The sequence below is a fragment of the Nycticebus coucang genome, chromosome 3, assembly GCF_027406575.1.
Source record: "Nycticebus coucang isolate mNycCou1 chromosome 3, mNycCou1.pri, whole genome shotgun sequence".
In the NCBI taxonomy this organism is placed as follows: Eukaryota; Metazoa; Chordata; class Mammalia; order Primates; family Lorisidae; genus Nycticebus; species Nycticebus coucang.
Window position 1 is genome coordinate 122,699,542 of NC_069782.1, and position 23,112 is coordinate 122,722,653.

General features: G+C 42.7%; 1 protein-coding gene across 2 annotated transcripts in view; it reads right to left on the minus strand.

Annotated features, from left to right (window-relative positions):
* Positions 1-23,112, minus strand: part of MYOF (myoferlin) — a 166,125-nt gene that overhangs the window by 118,595 nt on the left and 24,418 nt on the right. For both annotated transcript variants that reach the window (XM_053582730.1, XM_053582731.1), the window contains exon 3: positions 21,305-21,396. In XM_053582730.1, coding sequence (XP_053438705.1) covers positions 21,305-21,396 — 92 coding nt within the window. The remainder of the gene's footprint in view (positions 1-21,304; positions 21,397-23,112) is intronic.

A 23,112-nucleotide genomic window follows, 5' to 3' on the forward strand; every position in this document is an offset into this window, starting at 1 on the left:
CAAAGCTACTCCATTACACTTCACTACTTGCAAACAAGAGAACTGAAGTACAAGGTTTGTCAAACACTTCTCAATTCCAAAACTCTGCTATCAGCCTTGTATATGTGATGTTTTTAATATATATCTATTTAGGAAACGGTTTCATATTAAATATTTCTTTTCCATTCTCTTAAAGTCCTTTTTCTCTAAATTAGAAGGGGAAAAAAAGTCTCCTAAAACATTTCTGTGTTAGGCAATCCAGAAAACCACCAAGGAAAGTTTCTGCCTTCAAGGATAATAGTCTATATGTTGTAGATCAAACATAAATTTGGAGGGGTGGAGCAAGATGGCAGACCAGAAGGATCATTCAGCTGAGCTCTCCTAGAACAACTGAGGAAAAAGAGAGGACTCAGCCATACCTGGCTCAGGGACCTTACCCAGAGTCATATCTCAGGGAGCACAGTGAGGAGGTGGTGAGCTGGACACAGCATATGATCCAGAGCAGTGGAAATCTGATGAATTAGGCAAATGATTGCAACTGGCTGGGATTGACTGGTCCCCCATAGAAGTCCAAGACAAGAGGAAGCCTTTCTGGAGATTTCAGGTGTTAGGGGAAGCTACCCATTGAGTGGAAAGCTTGGAAGAGTGGGTGAACTTGAAAAGTATACAGCAACCAGATTTGAATGGTGATTGGAGTAGATTTGCCATAGGTTTGATGGCTCACGAGGCAGCCATACTAAAAAGGTTTCAATGGCCAGGGGCTATCATTGTGGAAAGATCATAAGAAGGTCTTAGCAGGGCCCTAAAGCACAACCATCATAATTCCACCTACAGGGATCAGAACTCTACTCTTGAGACAGGATGAGGGACTCCCACACTCCATAGGAACTGGAGTCAGGGGGCACTGTGAGACATGCCTCTAAAGGATTTTTGTGAGGTTTAAGATCCCAACCCAGTAGGGTCTGAATGCTGAGGAAGCAATCAGGCAATCACCAAAGGCAACTAAGTTTGGGATAAGGACCACAGAGGTTGCTGACTTTGGTCTCTGGCTCCTAAAAAACCACAGCACCACCTGGTGTCCCAGTGACATCTTACAACATACTGTCATCAAAAGCAAGGACTTATATTTGAAACAAAGGAGGCAATGAGAAGGGAAAAGGAGGGCAAGGAGGTGAACAAGAAGAAGAACACATGAGGAGAAACCAACAGAAAAATTCAGGCAAAATGAAACCAAAACACAGGAACTCCCTCAAGGGACCATGAGGCACCTACTGCAGAAGACTCCACCTATAAAGAATTAATGGACATGACAGAAAGGGAATTTAAAATATGGATGATAAAGACAATAAAAGGAATGGAGAAGAAATTGGAAAGACAGAACCAAAAGTTGGACGACAGATATGTAGAATATATAAAGGATATGGCAGAGTTTCAGGAAATGAAAGAGACAATCAGGGAATACAAAGATGCTGCAGAAAACATAAAAAATAGGTTAGATCATGGAGAAGAAAGAACCTCAGAGCTAGAGGATAAAGTTTTTGAGTTAACCCAGGTAGTTAAAGAGGCAGAAAAAAAGACAGAAAGCAGAACAGGTGCTTAAAGAACTGCAAGACTCCATGAAGTGTTCAAAGATACACATAACAGGGATTCCTGAAGGGGAAGAAGATTGTCCCAAAGGCATGGAAGCCCTACTGGAGACTAATAAATGAAAACTTCCCAAGTTTTGCTGAAGACCACACACACTCCTTTCAGATGGATATCGAACCCCAGGTAATCTCAACTCAAACAGACCCTCTTCAAGAGGCATTATAATAAACCTTTTCAAAGTCAAGATAAAAGAAAAAATTCTTCAAGCAGCCAGAAGTGAATGCCAACTGACCTACAGAGGCAGAGCTACAGAGGCAGAGCGTTAGGATGACGGCAGACTTTTCAACTGAAACCTTCCAAGTCAGAAAAACATGGTCAACCACCTTCAACATTCTTAAGCAAAACAATTTCCAGCTACACATTAAAACACTATTTTCAACACTGACCACCACAATGGACCACCAGCAAAGTAAACACCCAGAAGCTAAAGGTCAAAACTTAGCTTCCACAATGGCACAATAAAACTACACAATAGACTTTCACAAAATAAGAAGAATAGAACTCCACCACACTTACCAATTCTCTCAATAAATGTCAATGGACTGAATTCACCACTGAAGAGGCACAGGCTCACTGTTTCGATAAAAAAGCATAAGCTGGGAGGCACCTGTGGCTCAGTCGGTAGGGCGCCGGCCCCATATACCGAGGGTGGCAGGTTCAAACCCGGCCCTGGCTGAACTGCAACCAAAAAATAGCTGGGCGTTGTGGCAGGCGCCTGTAGTCCCAGCTACTCAGGAGGCTGAGGCAGGAGAATCGCTTAAGCCCAGGAGTTGGAGGTTGCTGTGAGCTGTGTGATACCATGGCATTCTACTGAGGGCCATAGACTGAGACTCTGTCTCTACAAAAAAAAAAAAAAAAAATAAGCTATCCATATGCTGTCTCCAGAGGACACAGCTAGCCTTGAAGGACAAATCAAGACTCAGGGATAAGGGATGGAAAACAGTATTTCAAGCAAATGGAAATCAGAAGAAAGGGGTTGCAATCTTATTTTCAGATACAAGTGGATTTAAAGCAACTAAAATTAAGAAAGACAAAGACAGACACTTTATTCTAGTCAAGGGAACAATACAACAAGAGGACATTTCAATTTTAAATATTTATGCATCCAACTTAAATGCTCCCAGATTTATGAAACAGACCTTGATAGATCTGAGCAATATGATATCCCATAACATCGCAATATTTGCAGACTTTAACACCCCTCTGACAGAACTAGACAGATAGCCTTAAATGTGATCCTAGAACAAATGGGATTAAAAGATATATACAGAACATAACATACCAAAGCTGAGGAATATACATTTTTCTTGTCAGCCCATGGTATGTACTCCTATATCAACTACATCCTAGGATACAAATCAAACATCAGCAAAATTAAAAGAATATATATTACACCTGTATCTTCTGAGACCACAAGGCAATAAACACGGAACTCAACTCCAACAAAAATGTTCATCCCAACACAAAGATTTGGAAATTAAACAACCTTATGCTGAATGATAGTTGGGTTCAGGAACAGATAAAGGAGGAAATCATTAAATTTCTCAAACATAACAACAATGAAGACACAAGTTACCAAAACCTGTGGGGTATAGCAAAAGCAGTCTTAAGAGGGAATGTATCTCATTAGATGCCTACATTCAAAAAACAGAAAGAGAGTGCATCAACAAACTCATACACCATCTTATGGAATTGGAAAAAGAAGAACAATCTAATCCCAAACCAAGAAGAAGAAGAAAAGCAATAACCAAAATTAAATCAGAGATTAATGAAATTGAAAACAAAAGAATCATGCAGAAAATTAGTGAAACAAAAAGTTGGTTTTTCAAAAAAATAAATAAAATTGATAAACTTTTGGCCAGATTAACTAGAAACAGAAAAGTAAAATCTTAATAACCTCAATCAGAAATGATAAAGGGGAAATAACAACAGATGCCACAGAGATACAAGAGATCATCTCTGAGTACTACAAGGAATTCTATACCCCAAAATTTGACAATGCAGAGAAAATGGATCAATACCTGGAATCACAACTTCTCCCTAGACTTAACCAAGAAGAAATAGATGTCTTGAACAGACTGATTTCAAGAACTGAGATCAAAGAAACATTACAAAAATCTCCTAACAAAAAAATCCTTGGTACAGATAGTTTCACACCAGAATTCTACAAACCTTTAAAGAGCTTATACCCATACTGTAAAAATTATTCCAAAAAATTGAGAAGAAAGGAATCTTCTCCAACATGTTCTATCTATGACGCAAACATCACCCTGATACCAAAACCAGGAAAAGACCCAACTAAAAAGGAGAATTTCAGACCAATTTTACTATTGAATATAGATAAAAAAATTCTCAGTAAAATTCTTGCCAATATATTATAGCTATACATTTAAAAAAATCATTCATCATGATCAAGTAGATTTCATCCCAGGGATGCAAGGCTGGTTTAACATATGCAACTCCGTAAATGTAATTCACGATATCAACAGAAGCAAAAAAAATAGCTACAGAAAAAGCATTTGATAAAATTCAGCACCCCTTTACAATTAGAACACTTAAGAATTAGGCATAGGTGGCATATTACTTAATCTGATTGAAGACATCTATGACAAACTCACAGCTAATATTATACTGAATGGAGTAAAACCGAAAGCTTTTCCACTTAGAACTGGAACCACAGAAGGTTGTCCTCTATTGCCATTACTATTCAACATAGTGCTGAAAGTTCTAGCCAATACAGTCAGGCAAGAGAAAGAAATATAGGCCATCCAAATGGGGGCAGAGGAGGTCAAACTCTTGCTCTTTTCCAATGATATAATTTTATACTTAGACAATCCAAAAGACTCAAGACTTGGAAGTAATCAAAAATGACCACTTGGAAGTGATCAAAAAATACAGCAATGTCTCAATGTCCACGAATGAGTAGCCTTTGTATATGCCAATAACAGCCAAGATGAAAAGCTAATCAATTCCCTTCACAGTAGCTTCAAAACAAAAAAATACCTAGGAATATACATAACAAAAGAAGTGAAGTACCTCTACAAATAAAATTATGAAAACCTAAGAAAAGAAATAGCAGAAGAAATAAACAAATAGAAGAACATACCGTGCTCATGGCTGGGAAGAGTCAACATTATCAAAATGTCTATGCTACCCAAAGCAATCTATAGATTCAATGCAATCCCCACTAAAATACCACCATCATACTTTCAAGATATGTAGAAAAAAAAAAAAAGATATGTAGAAAATAACTCTTCATTTTGTATGGAACCAAAAGAAACCCCATATACCCAAGGCAATCCTTAGTAATAAAAACAAAGCCAGGGGCATCACCCTACCAGACTTTCGGCTATACTACAAGGCCATAGTGATCAAAACAGCATAGTATTGGCACAAAAATAGAGACACTGACATTTGGAACTGAATAGAAAACCATGAGAGGACACTAGCCTCTTACAGCCACCTGATCTTTGATAAACCAAACAAGAACATACACTGGGGTAAAGAATCCTTATTCAAGAAATGGTACTGGGAGAACTGAATAACCATATTTAAAAGACTGAAACTGGACCTGCACCTCTCACCATTGACAAAAATTGATTCAATATTGGTAACAGATCTAAATCTAAGGCATGAAACAATTAAGATCCTCAAAGAAAGTGTGGGGGAAACACTTGAAGGTATCGGCCTGGGGAAAGATTTTATGAAGAAGACTTCTGTGGCAATTGTAACAATAACAAAAAACCAAATGGGACTTAATTAAACTGGAAAGCTTCTGTACAGCTAAGGAAACAACAACCAAAGCAAATAGACAACCTTCAGAATGGGAAAAGATATTTGCATATTATGAATAGGACAAAAGCTTGATAACTAAGATCTAGAGAGAAATCAAATAAATCAACAAAAAAAGACCTAACAAACCCAATGGCTAACAAACATGATAAAATGGGCATTGTCCCTAATCATCAGAGAAATGCAAATCAAAACTACCCTGAGATACCACCTAACCCTAGTGAGAATGGTCCAAATCACAAAGTCTCAAAGCTGCAGATGATGGCGTGGATTTGGAGAGAAGGGAACACTTTTGCACTGTGGTGGGCCTGCAAACTAACTCAACCTTTTTGGAAGGAAATATGGAGAATGCTCAAAGAACTCAAATTAAACCTTCAATTTTATCCTGAAATCCCATACTAGGCATCTACCCAGAAGAAAAAAAAAATCCTTTTATCATAAGGACATTTGCACTAGGCTGTTTATCGCAGTTCAATTTACAATCACCAAAATGTGGAAACAGCCTAAATGTCCACCAATCCAGGAATGGATTAACAAGTTGTGTGGTGTACATGGTATATGTACACCATGGAATACTATTTCAGCCACTAAAAAAGATGGAGACTTTGCATCTTTTGTATTAACCTAGATGGAAGTGGAACACGTTCTTCTTAGTAAAGCATCACAAGAATGGAGAAGCAAGAATACAATGTACTCGATTCTTTTTTTGGAGACAGAGCCTCAAGCTGTCGCCCTGGGTAGAGTGCCGTGGCACCACAGCTCACAGCAACCTCCAACTCCTGGGCTCAAGAGGTTTTCTTTCCTCCACCTCCCAAGTAGCTGGGACCACAGGCACCGGCCACAATGCCCAGCTATTTTTTGGTTGTAGCCATCATTATTGTTTGGCGGGCCCGGGCTAGATTCGAACCCTAGCCACTTGAGTCACAGCCACCCAGCCGAATGTATTCTATTCTAATATGAAGGCAGTAGATGAGCTAATACAAGGGGGCAGGGGGGATAGGGGAATGAGCAAGTGGGGAGAGGGGAGGAGGGAGGGGGATAAAGGGGTCATGGTGTACGACACACCTCTTGGGGGTAGGACACAATTATAAGAGGGACTTTATGGAATAAATGCAATCAGTGTAACTTAATTCTTGGTACCCTCAATGAATCCCAAACAATAAAAAAATAAAAAAATATAAACCTAAAAAAGAAGGGGGGGAGGGGGAATGTACCAGGCAGACATGAGCCCACACAGATTTTTTTCACCCTGTTTCTTCAGAGAATGAAGTTTGAGGCAAGTATCCAAGAGAAGCAGATTGTTTAGGATGTGCAAGCCCAGGAAGTAAGAGTGAGGGGAGAAGGAGTGTGAGGCAGGCAATAAAATGGTGCAGGGCAATGGAGTCCCGCACAGGCCAGAGCATCGCAGTGAGGCTCAGAGAGCCTGAATAAAGGCTCCCAACGATGGCCACATCCTAATCTCCAGAACATATGAAGATGTTATCTTACATGGCAAAAGGGATTTTGTGCATGTGATTAAGTTAAAGGTTTTGGGATGGGGAGAGTGCCGTGGATTATCCAGGCAGGCCCAATGAAATCACAAGGGTTCCTATAAGAGGGAGACAGAAGTATCAGAGTCAGAGGAGTTGTGATGACAAAAGCCAGGGGTTAGAGCAATGTTAAAAATAGGCCATGAGCGAAAGGCTATAAATTTGATCTACAACATAGATGTTGGGGAAAAGGTTGGACCAGTAAGAGAAACATGGACAATAACAAGTGATAGGTAACACAGAAGGGAATTGTGGCTGCCTGGCAAGAGCAGGCTTGCCTAAAACATGCCCATCTGCAGAGTTCTTTTGGCCCTGAATGACTTTTACAACCTCCATTCTAACCCAGCTAGTATCTGCTAGTTTCTCTTCCCCCATGAGACGGTAGTGACAGATCACTGATCAGGAATGGAGTAAAATAAAAGAAGCCAATTAAGAAAGTCTAATTTCAATTCCATCTTTTAGAAACTGCTAGTCTAGTTTCCTAAGATATGATTTCTCATAAAATGCTGATGCTTTCGTGGGGTGGGGGTGCACAAAAAGAATACTTCAGGGTTTTTTTCTGATGTAAAGATAGTATATGTTTAGACGAGAGCCTGCAAAGACTTTAATCCCAAAGATGATTGTTACAATGAGGTTGAGTCGACGAAAAATGCGAACAGTTAAATCTCCTAAGAGTTCAAACCATGACTTAAAGAAAATATCCCCCACAGAAGAAGGGGCAGTCTGAGCTCTGTCTGCAGGGACTCCCCGGGGCACACCTGGCCTGGCCCCTTTTCTATAGCGTTGCCTGGATACAAAATACTGTGAAAAACTGGGAAATGATGACTTGGCTTTCTACACAGGGGATAAGAACAGATCTGTCTGACCACAAGCCAATTTCCTTTAAAGGAGGTGACACTGGACCAAGAATCTTTATTCTTTCATATTACTAATGCCATAAATATGCTAAAATGTTATAGTGTGACAGTAATGAGGAAGCTTTGCCCTGTATTTTCTTGGGAAAATAAGAGTCTCCCATGGACTCCACCCAACACTAAAACAGACCACATTCTCAGAAGGAAACTTTATAGTGAAAGAATCTCAAAGTCCTTAGCTGTCCAGATTTACTCCTGGAGTTAATAAACTGCAGATGTCCTCTACAAAGAAGAAAAAACCCAGGCCTGCTCTTTTTTCTTTCAGTCCTTGAATGTCACATATTTTTGAGTAGAGACTCTCTGTGACACCAAACTAATTCTAAACAATGGAAGCAACTACTTGAAAATTAAATGCAACTGGGGGAATAAAAGAGCTTAATTGTAAACCAGTTAACTTAGTCAAGCAAGTATTGGCAAAGTTTTTAAAACTGTTTTTTTCATTCTTAAAATAGAGTGTAGTTTGTTTAGAAAAGAGAAATGAAAATATTCTCCCCAAGGGCACTGGCACAAATGTTAACAGTGGCATGCCTCGGTGGTGACTAAGGGCTTTGCTGGCCATGTTTTAAGGAGGGAGGGGTTCACATATACCAAGTTGTTCTTCTAGGCAGCAGAGACTCAGCCCACATGGTTACTGGAGGAGGATTTACTGGAAATTTCTTAATGAAGAAAGGAAAAATATGATGAGGGCTGGAAAATAAATCACATGTTGTCCTGTTTCTGCCTCTAGAGATTGCTGTATAGTCTCAACATCCCTCAACTCTGCCAGGGAATAGCAATTCCCAATTGGGCTGGGGACAAAGGCTTTTCTGAGCTGCTCTCAGCTGCCCTGGAGGAAACTGAAAAACCTCCCCACCCTTGAAGTAAAAATGGCCCTGCCATTTCAGCCAGGCCTGCGGGTCCATCAGGTTCCTGGGCTGGGTCATGTCTCCCTTCCTTACCCTTCTCTGTCCTCTGGGCCAGTAGCGCATCAAGCTCTTAGACTCAAGCCAAAAGATGGGAGAGCCAAGCCTGGCCCCTGCTGTGAACCAGCAGATAGGAAATCCAGTGTCAGCTGATGAAGATTCTCTACTTGGCCAAACTTTAGTCAGGCTCCTGCCTGACCCTCCTCCTAGGCCTATCTGTGTGAAATTCCTCATGAAATCCAGTTTTAGCAGAGAACCCTACCAAGTCAGTTTAGCAAGAACCCCCATCCCTGATATCTGACTATTCTCCATATCTGATAAGGTTTCTTCTTCTCTGTCATCACCTGGCCCGGCTTCAGCAAGAATCCTGTTAGGGCAGTTTAGCCAGACTCCCCTTGCCCCGCTGTTTCCTCTTAGTGACTTTCCATCCACTGACCCTCACCCTGCTCCTTGGCTACAAATTCCTACTTGCCCGTAGCTCAGGCGTCCTCAAACTGCGGCCCGCAGGCCACGTGAAGCGGTGTGAATTGTATTTGTTCCCGTTTTGTTTTTTACTTCAAAATAAGATATGTGCAGTGTGCATAGGAATTTGTTCATAGTTTTTTTTTTTTAAACTATAGTCCGGCCCTCCGACGGTCTGAGGGACAGTGAATTGGCCCCCTGTTTAAAAAGTTTGAGGACGCCTGCCGTAGCTGTATGAGCTGACCCCATCTCTCTTCCCTGTTGCAGCAGTCCCTCGACTTCACTTAAGGGCCCTGAACAAAGTCTTTCTTAGCACACTTTACATAGGTGTCATTGAATAGTTTGTTTGTTGGTTTGTTTTTATTAAATCATAGCTGTGTACATTAATGCTATCATGGGGCACCATACACTGGTTTTATCGACTGTTTTGAATAGTTTTTTATTTTTTTCTTTAACACAGCCATGGCCACAGATCATATCACAGAAAGCACTTGCTCAGGTAAAATTCCCCCAATGGGCATGTCCTTGATTTTCCCCTCCACTTCACCAATGGAGACCCCCTCAAGACGCCTTTGTCGGCCTCTGGAATATTTCCCAAACATGTGCTTCTCCAGGTGTCCTCACCAGGGCGGTTGCAGATTCCCAGGACCCTGAGTTAGACTTTTTCTTTAGGTAATTCTCATACCCAGGAAGTCTGAGAAACAATGGTCTAGACCAGTGACTTCTGAGGGGAGCCTGAGGAAGGCCAGAGGGTCAGTGGAGGGCGGGGAGGCAGGCCAGGTGCCTGGCAAAGCAGGATCTGGGGACTGGGGGCACATGTGTAGTTTTACAGGCATGATAATACAGGCTCACATCTGCGTAGAGATCCAAATACTTATTAAAGCAAAACTGCAGTAAACCTATTCCACAGGCCCAATGATATGTGACCTTCCAGTGGCTTCCCCTCCTTATTCCATATCAGGATTGTCAGAGAACCTTGAGGTGTTTGTCCTGTTCATCAAAAGGAGGCATGGGTTTTAAAAAATGTAGAAACAATGGTCCATAACAGTGGGTTCCAAACCTGGCTGTGCACAAGCCTCCCCGTCCATTTAACTAACTCTGCACCTTGACTATGGAATCCCTGATCTAGCCCAAAGGTTGTGGCAGGATTTGCACAGTTCATGGACAGCAACACTGTACTTACTCTGCTTTTCCCAGCCCCACCCAACCTCGTCACCCTGGCCACAGTAATATCATTCATACTACAGCTTTTGTGGGTGAACATCGCTGAGCCTCAGTTTCCTCATCTGTAAAAGGGGTGATAGCTTCTACCTAATGGTATCACTATAGGGATTAAAAGGATGATGAATCAAGTGCTTAGCAGTCATCTTTTATTATATATATATATATATATATATATATATATATATATGTAGAGAGAGAGAGAGTGTTTCACTTTGTCACCCTGGGTAGAGTGCTGTGGTGTCATAGCTCACAGCAACCTCAAACTCTTAGGCTCAAGTGATCCTCTTGCCTCAGCCTCCCTAGTAGCTGGGTTACAGGTGCCTGCCACAATGCTCATCTATTTTTTTAGAGAGGGGGTTCTCACTCTTGCTTAGGCTGGTCCCAAACTCCTGAGTTCAAGCAGTCTACCTGTCTCAGCCTCTCAGAGTTCTGAGATTACAGGCATGAACCACCATGCCCAGCCTTATTACATTATTATTATTAATATTTCAGATGCTACTGGAAAAGGGACCTAAAAAAGCACGTGAGGATATGACTCCCAGGCAGCACTTGCTGAGAAAACTGGCCTGGGCCAGCGAGGGTCTGGGCAGGCCACAACACAAGTGAATAGACACAAGCCCTTTATAACCAGCCATTTCTATGTAATCATTGGCAAAGTTCTTAAACCCACTCCTTTCTCTTATATGCATCAACTAGCTCCCTCCTCACCCTCAGTGGTCTATATTCCATGAATTCATTTGGGAAACAATTTTTATTTTCAGGGTTAGACGTGAGGTAAATGCAGATGAATTCTCATAAAATGCAATTTAGTAAAATCTGATGAAGTTTTTAAAGCCCTTGATCTTATAAGATGTTTCACTATGAAAAAGGTCCCCACACAGATTCTTATTAACCAATCCCCTCTCTAAATCAGCACCCGCTCACACCTCATCCTACTGTTTTCTCTCCTTTGCCCTGCTTTATTTTTCTTCAAGGCAGTTATTGCCATCTGATATAATGTGTATTCGTTTGCCAGTTATCTGTTCCTTCCACTTAGATGTTAGCTCCATGAAAGACATGGGGTATGCCCGGCACTTAGAGCCATGTCTGACACATAGAAGCATCAGCTGTGGCATGTCTGTGGCATGAATAAATTAATTGATACGTCACTGAAGATAGTCCAGTGATCTTTCTTGCAAATTATTTACAGGTTATAAAGCTTCCTTCTTGCCATGATGAAGTGCCTTTCTCTTTCAGCATTTCCCAAGTATCTTTCCACAGGGCTAGGGCCCACCCTCATTTTGTCACAAGATCTTAGCCAGCAGGACTGCAGGAGCCACTTAATTGGCCTTCCCCAAAAGTACAATTCAGCCGCTCCAGCTTCCAAGACAGCCAGCCTAAACCAAATCTGATGTTTTCCTAATTCTGCTGCTTTACGGAAAATATGGAACTAAAAAGAAATCAGAACTGAGAATTCTGCTCCACAGTCACATCCGCTTAAATCTGGTTTAGATTTTCACATAGTCTGAGAAGCTACTCCAGTTAGAAAAACCTGCCTCCAACCATGGGCTGTCCATCCCTCCTCTCCAACCAATTCTAGGACAAGGGACCAGTAAACAAACCCCACTGTCACATTTATACTTGGCAACATCAGACATGAGTCTTAGAACTAGGAGGAAAAAAGCATTAAAAGCTCAAAGACAGGCTTTTCATATGCCAGGAAATGAAAACTTCTTATAACCAAGTTTGCCCTGCCAAGTTACAGTGCAACTTCTGTGAGTTGACCAGGCAAGGGACTGTAACAAACTGAAGTTGACTTGGAGGTGGTCAACGTAAAAAACGGCGCCAACTACACTGGTAGGTACATGTGGTGCATGTCTGGTCTATGAAAATGAGGTCACCTTAAGGAGGTGGTCCATGTAGGGAGAATACTAACTATGGAGGTTCTACTGTATCATCTAACATACACATACACACCCCCAACAAAACCTTGGAAGGTCTGGTCTTTGCATAAGAGCCTTTTTTTTTTTTGTAGAGACAGAGTCTCACTTTATGGCCCCCGGTAGAGTGCCGTGGCCTCACACAGCTCACAGCAACCTCCAATTCCTGGGCTTAAGTGATTCTCTTGCCTCAGCCTCCCGAGTAGCTGGAACTACAGGCGTCCGCCACAACGCCCGGCTATTTTTTGGTTGCAGTTTGGCCAGGGCCGGGTTTGAACCCGTCACCCTCGGCATATGGGGCCGGCGCCTTACCGACTGAGCCACAGGCGCCGCCCTGCATAAGAGCCTTTTAATACTGACATTACTAAGTTAAACCTATGTGCTTCCACTTAAAGATCCGAGTGACCTTACACAATTTGGTGAACCTCTCTGAGCCACATTTTTCTTGTCTGTAAATTGGGGATAAAACTGACTCAGAGCTGTCCTAAAGATTAAGTACAATTATGTATGGAATAGTTTTAGCATAATCTCTGACATACGGTACACCCACAAAAAAAATTAGTTACTTGGTTATTTATCAGAACATTGAAGTAATTTATTTTCTTAATTTTATTGAACTTGCCCTTATGTCTACTATTTGTCGAGGAAGTATTGTAGTCACTACTGTAAAGATGAAGAAACTTGCTAAGAGTCGCCCAAGTAGCAAAACCAAAATCTCAAATAATCTCTTGATCATACCGCTGCCACTTGCCCACACCTCTGATGCAAGAACTCGAATAAATTTCCTTTTAGGTATATTGTTAGATTTTTGTTATCTCCACTGTATTCACAATACAGCAAAACAGATGCCTTGCAACATGATTTATATTCAGATACAGTTGCAAATTTGACTCTGCATTTGTGTGTGGGAGTGTATGTAATGGTAGTGCTGCCTGCACAAGTACCCCATGTGAAGGGGAAAAGAATACTAGAAATGCAAACTCAGAGAGATAATTATGGTCATGGACAGTTTTTGTCTCTAGCAGTTCTATTTGTGTTTTTTTTATATGCTCCGTGTCTCTACTTAATGTGTTCAAGCAATTCTCTACCTTTGTGCATCTATGGAATATAATTATAATACTTTAACGTCCATGTCTACTAAAAATATTGTGTGTGCTGTTTCAGGGTCAGTTTCTATTGATTGTTTTTTTCTCCACATTTTTGAGGTAAAATCCTTCTTTGTGAATTACAAGGTTTTTCTACTCTGGCTATGGGAACATAAACTATTACCAGCCTTGTGTGAGTCCCAAAGACTATACCGTTGGCTTCTTTGAGGTGGTTCTTTCCCCTACCCCAAGCAATTTCCTCACTTAGTATTTAGGTGAAGATTCAAGGAGCACTCTCTGCAAATCTCTGCAGCAGTCTCTGTGGGGGGCAGGGTGGGAGCATGTCCAGTGTAGTTCCCTTCTCTTATCCGCTAGGCACTTATCTCTAGACTCCCATCTGCGTCTCCCCAGCTCTGGGAGACAGACAGGAACTTCCCAGGTTCTCTCTCCCTGTGCTGCAGCTGCAAGTGAGTCTCTCTGGGGATTCAGCTGGGTACTCATAGGGCTCACTTCATTTATTTCTCTTCTGGGGACCACTGTTCTGTGTCAGCAATGTCCAATGTCTGAAAGCTACTGTTACATGTACTTTGTTTTACTTATGTCAAATGGGAGGAAAAATCCAACCCCTGTTACATCATCTTAGGTAGCATAAGTAGAACTTCCAAACTACAGTCGCTGTAAGAATTCTCAGGCCTAAAGAGGTTAAGTCACTTCCCCCAGTCATCCACTAGTAGTCAAAAGAGCTGGGTCTCTAACCAGCCTCTAACCTGTTCCAGAATCCCAGCTTTTAACCACTGTGCTCTGCTGCCCTCCTGTGAGCTCAGTGTCAACTTCCATACCTTGCTATGAAAAGGCATGAGCTTTGCGAGAGGCCTTAGTTTCCTTTGTGTCCTGACCCCTTTGTAGCTTAAATCCAAGTTGAAGCCAAAGAGCTCTTCCAGAGAGCTAAAGAGACAGATTCCACAGAAATGGTTCATTACTGGTGGGCTGATGTGACAGCCACATGGTGCTTTGTAAATGTTAAATGTCATTCATGCAGTACCACCATAAACTCACTTATTCACTCATTCCACAAACATTTACCGAGAGCCTACTCTATGCCAGTATTGTGCTAAGTGGTGTGTCACGGCATTGAGCAAGATAGATACAGAGCTTGCTGTCCAGCAGAGGGAGAACAAATGAGTGAGTAAATACATAAGAAAGTTTCAGATGGTGGTTAACGCTGAGCTCAATATAGAGGATGTGAGGACCAACGCACAGCCTCAGCACTTGTCTAAAACCCAACCCTGGCATCTACATGTCCACACAGAGACTCCCTCCACCCTTCCTACACTATGAAGAGCTCCCTAATGAGCAGCAGACATGAAACAGGGAACTAAGACAGAGAATGACCAGGAGGGGCTGCTGTAGGTTGGGTGATCAGAGATGCTGAGGCCCAGTGACAAGGACAAGATTTCACATCTAGTGCGATCTGAAGGAAGGAGCATTCCATGCAAAGGGAGCAGCAGATGCAATGGCCCTATGTGGAACCTCTTTTCCCTCCAGAGCATGTGCACATGTGTCATGAGCATGCACCCACACACCCACGCACACACAAATCTGAAAATTTATAAACATCTTTTATTCCTACGTGCCCAGGCTCCTGAAGACGGTTCTCCTTTAGGATAGGAGCCAAAGTGGAGTGACAACAGGGATCAGGGTCCCAGCCTCATCCCCTCTGGGGCTCAAGTCTCCTCTTCACTTCTCAAGGTCATTGTGGAAATCAAATGAGATGAAGTGAAACCTTGTCCATTGTAGAATATGAGCATAAGTGACTTACTCAGGATACAAATACCTGCTTAAAGTCTTTACATAGGGAGGTGCTTATAAAAAGTCCTGATTCTCTGATATTGAGAGTTTTTAACTGTTTTTCAAAATCAGGAAGAAAAATAGCTTCTGTTTTAGCAAAGAGAAAATGATCATTCTACCTACATTTTGGTTCCTACAGATGGTGAGAGATTTTCAGTATAATATAAAAATGAAGAGTACAGGCATAGATATAAATTAGTTGACTCTGGCCTGTGTAACCTTGGGTTACCAAACCTCTCTGACAAAAAATAGAACCTGTCTTACAGGGAGTCTGGGAGAATCAAGTAGGATAATGAATGCTAAGTGCTAAGTTCTTGTTAAGTGATAGCCAGTGACAGTCTTCACTCTCTGGAAAAGCCCTTCCTCTCTGATATTTCTGCCAAAAATATATTTCACGTTCATCATGTGACCAAGACGCTCCTCTGGCTCTTCTCTCACCCTGTTCAGTCTGGATGGCTGGTGGGATGACTGCACAGTGAGAAAGAATCGAGTCGACACTGAGCAAGCCAACCTGCTGCCAGTGCCCGCGCTGTGCGCTGGGCCTGCCTGGTCTGGTCCCAGGGGTGTGGGCCTGACCCACAGACAAACCCCGGCTGGCCTGGGGCAGAGGAGGAGGAGTGAGAGCTTGTATTTGCACAGGCTGTCACCATGGCAACAGGAAAGTCAACAGGCATGACATTCCTTAAGCTGGTAGAAAATCCCCTGCCTCCACCCTGTGCACCCAGTGAGGGAAGCATTCCCACACAGCGGTAAGCAGATCCTCAGAGGCCAAAACTCTAGTCAAAAAGCAAAAAAAGAAAATCTGGGGCCAAAATACACAAATATTTTAGATAAACATACACCTTATTCCAAGATGTTTCAAAAGAATTGTTTTTTTCCTGAAATGTGCAGGTAATTTGACCAAGGTCTATGTATTGTTTAGACCTGGTAGAAATAAAGCCAAAAGTCATGATTCCCGGCTGGCGACAGGGAGGCAAGCTGCCTGGTGATGGAGGGACCTTATCGTCATGCCCCGTTCATCACAGAGCAGACGCAGGGTCACCCTCTCACTGCAAGACAGTGAACAACTGCACAGTGAAATCTGCAGGACAGGGAACTGATCTCTGGTGACACAGGCACAAGAGCCTGAGATCCCCATTTTGTTCTCTCCTTCAGGTAAGTCATTGATGGCCTCAGTCCAAAGAGTCGATGTTTCTGGGAAGTTAATGGAGTCAACTAGTAGCAGCTCACCGAGAGTACACTGTCACTCAAATTAGTTTCTCAGAAAGTGCCTTGAAGCAGGACCTGGAAGGACTGAGGTCAGGACAGGTAAGTTTTATTGGGGAGAACTGGCAGAGGGTACAGGGTGTGGCTCAGAGAACAGGCCTGAGCAGGTACCCAGGTGGGAGCCAGAAAACATAAAGACGCTGGGTGCCTAAAACAAGTCAGAGGGAGGAAGACAGAAAGGGGAGGGAAAGATGGAAAGAGTCATGAAGACCAGCTTCATATGTGGTCCAGAATTTACCTCCTTCTGTTATACCTAAAAGTTCTCCTGTCAACATAATACCATAATAACCATGTGCTCATCTGCCCTCTGTCCTCAGCAGGCATCCTCATACCAAGTACAGCACATCTCAGCAAGGTGTATGGAGCCCCAACTTCAGAAGGAGCCTCTCAGATATATAAGAGGCTCCTTCTATATATATATATATTTTTTTTTTTTTTTTGAGACAGTCTCACTCTGTCACCCTGAGTAGAGTGCCATGGCATTAGCCTACCTCACAGCAACCTCAAATTCCTGGGCTTAAGCCATTTTCCTGCCTCAGTCTCCCAAGTAGCTGGGACTACAGGTTATTTTTAGTGGAGACAGTCTTGCTCCTGATCAGGCTGGTCTCAAACTCCTGAGCTCAAGTGATCTACCCACCTGTGCTTCCCAGATTGCTAGGATTACAGGTGTGAGCCACCTCGCCCGGCCTCATGGTATTTTCTTTGTTCAGAATTATAAATAAGTCATAGATCCAGAAAAATATGAAGTATCCAGATTCAGACAGACAACTGTATGTCAGAGCTACCTGTAGAAAGGTGTGAAAACATCTGAAACAAGTGCCAGGGTAGGGCAGCCTTAGGGTGGGGTTTGTCCTTTCCCCATCACTGTGGTCTTCCAAGGCCCTACTATGTTTTTAGTAAAATAAATATGTAAGGATCTCCCAGTATTGTTTTCCCTGCTTCCCATCTGGTTCCTACCTTCAGTCTACATGGAAAACCTTAGTGAGCCTTTTAAAATATGTCAGACCATACTCAAAACCCTTTAACCCATTCCCCTGGGAAGGAAATCCAAAGTCCATGCTGCGGCCCCCAAAGCCAAGTGTGTTGTAGTTTCACTGACCTCAATTTCTCCCCCCGTCACCCCTCATTGTGCTCCAACCAGACTGGCCTCTGCTTGGTTCTCCAACGCCCCACGTGCACTCCAGTAGCTCTTGCTGTTCTGTCTGCCTGTTCTTGTGTCCCTTCCCCCTGAGAGCTGCATAGTTCATTCCTTCACGTTATTTAGGTCTCAGTTCAGTTGACACCATATCACAACCTCATATAAAACTAGACCACTCCCGCCCCTACCCTGGATCGCTCTCTACTCATTCACTCTGCTTTATTTTTCTTCACAGATGATATGAATAGCGCAGCTTCCTCCTTAGCTCATAGCAGTTCATAGCGCCGTTCTCACTACATATGTATTTCTTTGTGTATTTGTTTATTTTCGGACTTTTCCTAAGCATGCAACCTTGAGGAAAGCAAGAACTTTGAAACATAGATGGAAGCCCCGAGGCCAGCCCACCAGGCTCTATTGCTACACCAGGGGAGACAAACACAAGACACAAACTGACAAAGGCCTAGACCAGGCTGGTGGCTGTGGACGTGGGGAAGAAACAAACGGCACAAAGTGTGGGAAGCAAGAAAACGTAAGATTTGGAGACAGATTGGAAAGGATGCAGAAGTGAGAGGACGCAGAGAGGTCTGAGGGTTTGAGTCCAGTTGTCCGGAACTGTCCTGTCCAATGTGGTGACCAACGGTGACATGTCTGTGGGGCACTTGAAATGTGGCTAGTCTGAATTGAGATGTGCTGTAAGTACAAAATACATGGTACACTCCAGATTCCAAAGACTTAGTAAGAGAAAGAATGCATGTAGACTATCTCAAAGATTTTAAAACTGTCAATTACATGTTGAAATGTTAACATTTTCAATATACCAAGTTAAATACATTATTGAAATTGATTTCACCTTTTTTTTTTTTGAGACAGAGTCTCACTTTGTCACCCTCAGTAGAGTGCCATGGCATCATAGCTCATGGCAACCTCAAACTCTCGGACTCAAGTGATCCTCTTGCCTCAACCTGAGTAGGTGGGACTACAGGTGCCTGCCACAATGCCTGGCTATTTTTAGAGATGGGGGGTCTCACTCTTCCTCAGGCTAGTCTCGCACTTCTGAGCTCAGGTGATCCACCCACCTTGGCTTCCCAGAGTGCTGGAATTATAGGTGCAACCCACCACGCCCAGCCCCCCCCCCCGCCTTTTTTTTTGTTTTGAGATAGAGCCTCACTCTGTCACCCTGGGTAGAGTGCTGTAGCATCATAGCTCACAGCAACCAAACTCCTGAGCTCAAGCGATCCTCCTGCCTTAGCCTCCCAAGTAGCGGGGACTACAGGCACCCACCACAATACCCAGCTAGTTTTTCTATTTTTAGTAGAGATGGGGTCTTGCTCTTGCTCAGGTTGGTCTTGAACTCCTAAGATCAAGAAATCCACCTGTCTCAGCCTCTGTTTCTTTTTTTTTTTTTAATGTGACTATTAGAAAATTTGAAATTACAGGGTGGCATCTGTGGCTCAGTGAGTAGGGCACTGGCTCCATTGCTGGCCAATCTACAACAAAAAAATAGCCGGGCGTTGTGGCGAGCACCTGTAGTCCCTGCTACTCGGGAGGCTGAGGCAAGAGAATTGCCTAAGCCCAGGAGTTGGAGGTTGTTGTGAGCTGAGACGCTATGGCACTCTACCACGGGCGATAAAGTGAAACTCTGTCTCTTAAAGAAAAAAGAAAATTTGAAATTACATATGCATCCTGCACTATATTTCTATTAGGGAGGGCTAGCCTACAATATAAATAGGGTACCCTTTTCAGGGTGAGGAAAAAAAAAAAAGAAGAGGAAAGACTATCAGCAGTAACATACAGGAGGCCAGCATGAGGCTTTACCCTCTGCTTTCCCAGAAATTTAAAATACGGGAAATAAAACTGGCTTCTGGATATTGGGGTGGGGGATGAATAATCATGTAATGGTTCGAAGCTGAGATATGCAACAGACCTCAAAAAGCTAAAATAGTGTTCAGTCCAAGAGTGTAGGACCAGAACCTGCCAGAATATAGTTAGAGTCTAAGAAAAAAAAAATCAGTCACAAGGGACATTGGTCAGCAATGGAGTATAGAAAAAAAGGACCTCATCGCAGGCGAGCTTGGCAGTAACCACTAAAGCAGTCTGTCCAGACTTTCTCAGTCTGACACTGTTAAGCAGAAGACTCCAATGATTGGAGTGACCATCTAATTTACTGTGCAAACCAAGCCACCGTTGACAGCAAAAGAGGCATCATTAATCCCTGTGCTAGGACAATAAACCAGGACCGTCCCAAGAAATCAGGGCACGTGGTCACCTGACCTCTACTAATTCATCCCAATTTATTACTCTCATTGTGGCCTTCTGATTATCCCAAACATGCCTGAGCAAAGACATAAATTTTATTATTTTTTTTGAAAGAGAGAGTCTCACTGTTTTGCCCAGGCTACAGTGCCATGGCATCAGCCTAGCTCATAGCAAATTCAAACTCCTGGGTTTAAGCAACTATCCTGCCTCAGCCTCCTGAGTAGGTGCGTCTATAGGCACCTTCCATTAATCTGGCTAAATTTTCTATTTTTAGTAGAGATGGATCTCACTCTTGCTCAGGCTGGTCTTGAACTCCTGAGCCCGAGTGATCCACCTGCCTTGGCCTCCTAGAGTGCTAGGATTACAGACATGTGCCACCAAACCCAGCCTAGACATACATTTTCAAATGTACAAATAAAACTATGAAGCTGCTTATAATTGATGTGGGCATTAAATATCAGGCTTATTTTTTTGCCCCAAACTGTTGTTATTATAATCTAACAGTACATCCTATGAACAGTGACATCTTATAATCAAGCATCCAGAGTAGCATCCAGAGTAATGTGGCTCCCTGTGTGGTATAACTTGAAGGATAACTGATGGACAAGAGGGTAGAAATGCCCTCCCGCCAGGAAGCTGATTTCCACTGGAAAATAACAAGTAGGTACTCTAGTTTTAAGCATTAGCCTCTTGTGAACTTGTTTAGTTTGAATTGGTAATCCAAGACTGGGTCTGACCTACAAAGCCAAAGTCCAGAAACAGAACTGGGGTGAATTTACTAAGGTCATTCTGTCCCATGGATGCCTATTTGGGAACAGGTCCCAAAGGGCAATGCTTAGTGTCACCACGGGCACTACCATGACCCTCCCCAATTAAACCTGAAAGAGGTAGAAAAACAAGGAGTCTGGGTTAGGTCTATTAGGATTAAAAGGTAATGAAGCATTAAAATAGAAGCACATGAATGAGATGCCTAGGGGCCACAAACAATCAGAAGAACAAATGACTTTGGTTGTGTCCACCACAGCTACAGTTCAGATAAATAACCAGAGGTCAGAAGCGCAGTTAACAAAGAAGTTGTAGGAGCATAAAAGTTTTCTCTGTAAGTACCAGATCTCATGGACTAGTGGGGTCTCAGTGTTCCCAGCCTCTTTGAAATAAAGCAATCATTGCAAAAAAAAGTTCTGTGACTAATTAGCCACATCTGATATTGCCTCAGAAGGGGGTGGAGGCATGGAATCAAAGCACAATTATATTGGAAGGATTATATTATTAAAGATGTGTTTCTGAAACAAAATAAGCAACAGTACTAGCTAAGAAGAGAAAAATAGTTGAAAGCAACTTACTTATTTTGTCCAATTGTCTCAAAGTCTTTCACAACAATCCCAAGAGATGATGAGAAGTCCAAGGGTATACCCCTCAAGTCAAACTCCAGTATCTGTTCATAGGTTCACAGGTTATGAAAACAAAAGAGGCTGTTAGAAGGAGCAGAGAATATAATAAGATATGCTACTACGGAGTGTAGGGGTCATTATTTTTACCAGTCACAACCTTTTGATGTTTATAACAGGATGGAAATGATTATAATCTAAACTTGGCACAGCAGACGGTGTGGGAGGAAAAAACAGACTAGAGGACCTGCAGGCAACTCCTGGCCTCCCATTTCCTAGGTTCTGTGGCTTTACCCGGGTAAAGCCCCTGCCTTATAGTCAGAGAATTGGACTTACTGCCTATCACAACTGCTGTAAGAATAAATGAATGTGTATATGAAAATGCCTTCTTCAATGGTCTTGAATTATTTGTTCTTCTTAGTCACATTATTATCAAAGAAGAGCAATAACTTAAGAAAACATTTTCTCAAATGCATCAGCCTTTTATTTTAAGTCCCACTGTGGTCAGTGAGAGAGTGAACTTTCTGAGTCCCTCACTTTAATGCAATAAATTTCTAACAGTAAATACTAAAAAGAGAGAGAGAGAGAGAAATCAACATAGCACCACTAATAACTTTGATTGATTAGGGAATGAATGCATTAAATAAATTAAATGATGATTTGTTGCAGTTTGGCCAGGGCTGGGTTTGAACCCATCACCCTTGGTATATGGGGCCAGCGCCCTACCCACTGAGCCACAGGTGCTGCCCTTAAATGATGATTTGATCCTTTCTGTAGTGAGCTAGGAATGGAAGGAAAGTTTGTCTCAGAGCTCATGTGAGGGCACATGCACCAAGCCCAATAGGTTTGGGTTTGGTGTAAGTTATAAAACTGCAGTTTGTAAGTTTATTTGATAAATACATAAGATGGATGATTTCTTGTGGAGAACATGCCAGTTCACATTTACTCTGTCTCCTGTCACATGACTTGAGCTCGACGATAAAGAGACATGTTAGGATGATTAAAAACTCTGAGCAGTAAACACATAAACACAGATGGCTTTTTTGTTTTGAGACTGGGTCTCTGTTGCTCAGGCTAGAGTACAGTGGTGTCATGGTAGCTCCCTGCAGTCTCAAATTCCAAGATTAATGTAATCCTCCTGCCTCAGTTTCCAGGGTAGCTGGACGTACAGGAGCCCGTCACAATGCCCTGCTAGTTTTTCTTTTCTTTTTTTTTTTTTTTTGTAGAGACGGAGTCTCACTTTATGGCCCTCCGTAGAGTGCCGTGGCCTCACACAGCTCACAGCAACTTCCAACTCCTGGGCTTAAGTGATTCTTCTGCCTCAGCCTCCCGAGTAACTGGGACTACAGGCGCCTACCACAACGCCCGGCTATTTTTTGGTTGCAGTTTGGCCGGGGCCGGGTTTGAACCCGCCACCCTCGGTATATGGGGCCGGCGCCTTACCGACTGAGCCACAGGCGCCGCCCTAGTTTTTCTATTTTTAGTAGAGATGGGTCTGGCTCTTGCTCAGGCTGGTCTCAAATTCCTAAGCTTAAGAGATCCTCCTCCTGCCTTGGCTTCCCAGAGTGCTTGGATTACAGGCCTGAGCCACTGTACCTGGCCAAATGTATTTTTTACTTGCTTTATCCTTGGAGCTCTGTGCCAAGTCTAGGAATCTACTGACTGCCCAGAGGAGCAGGCATGGAGCTTGCTCTCATACAGCTTGGCATCCTGCATGGTTATGTTCTGGGTTCCAGGGAAACTACAGAGAAGTGGAATTCTCT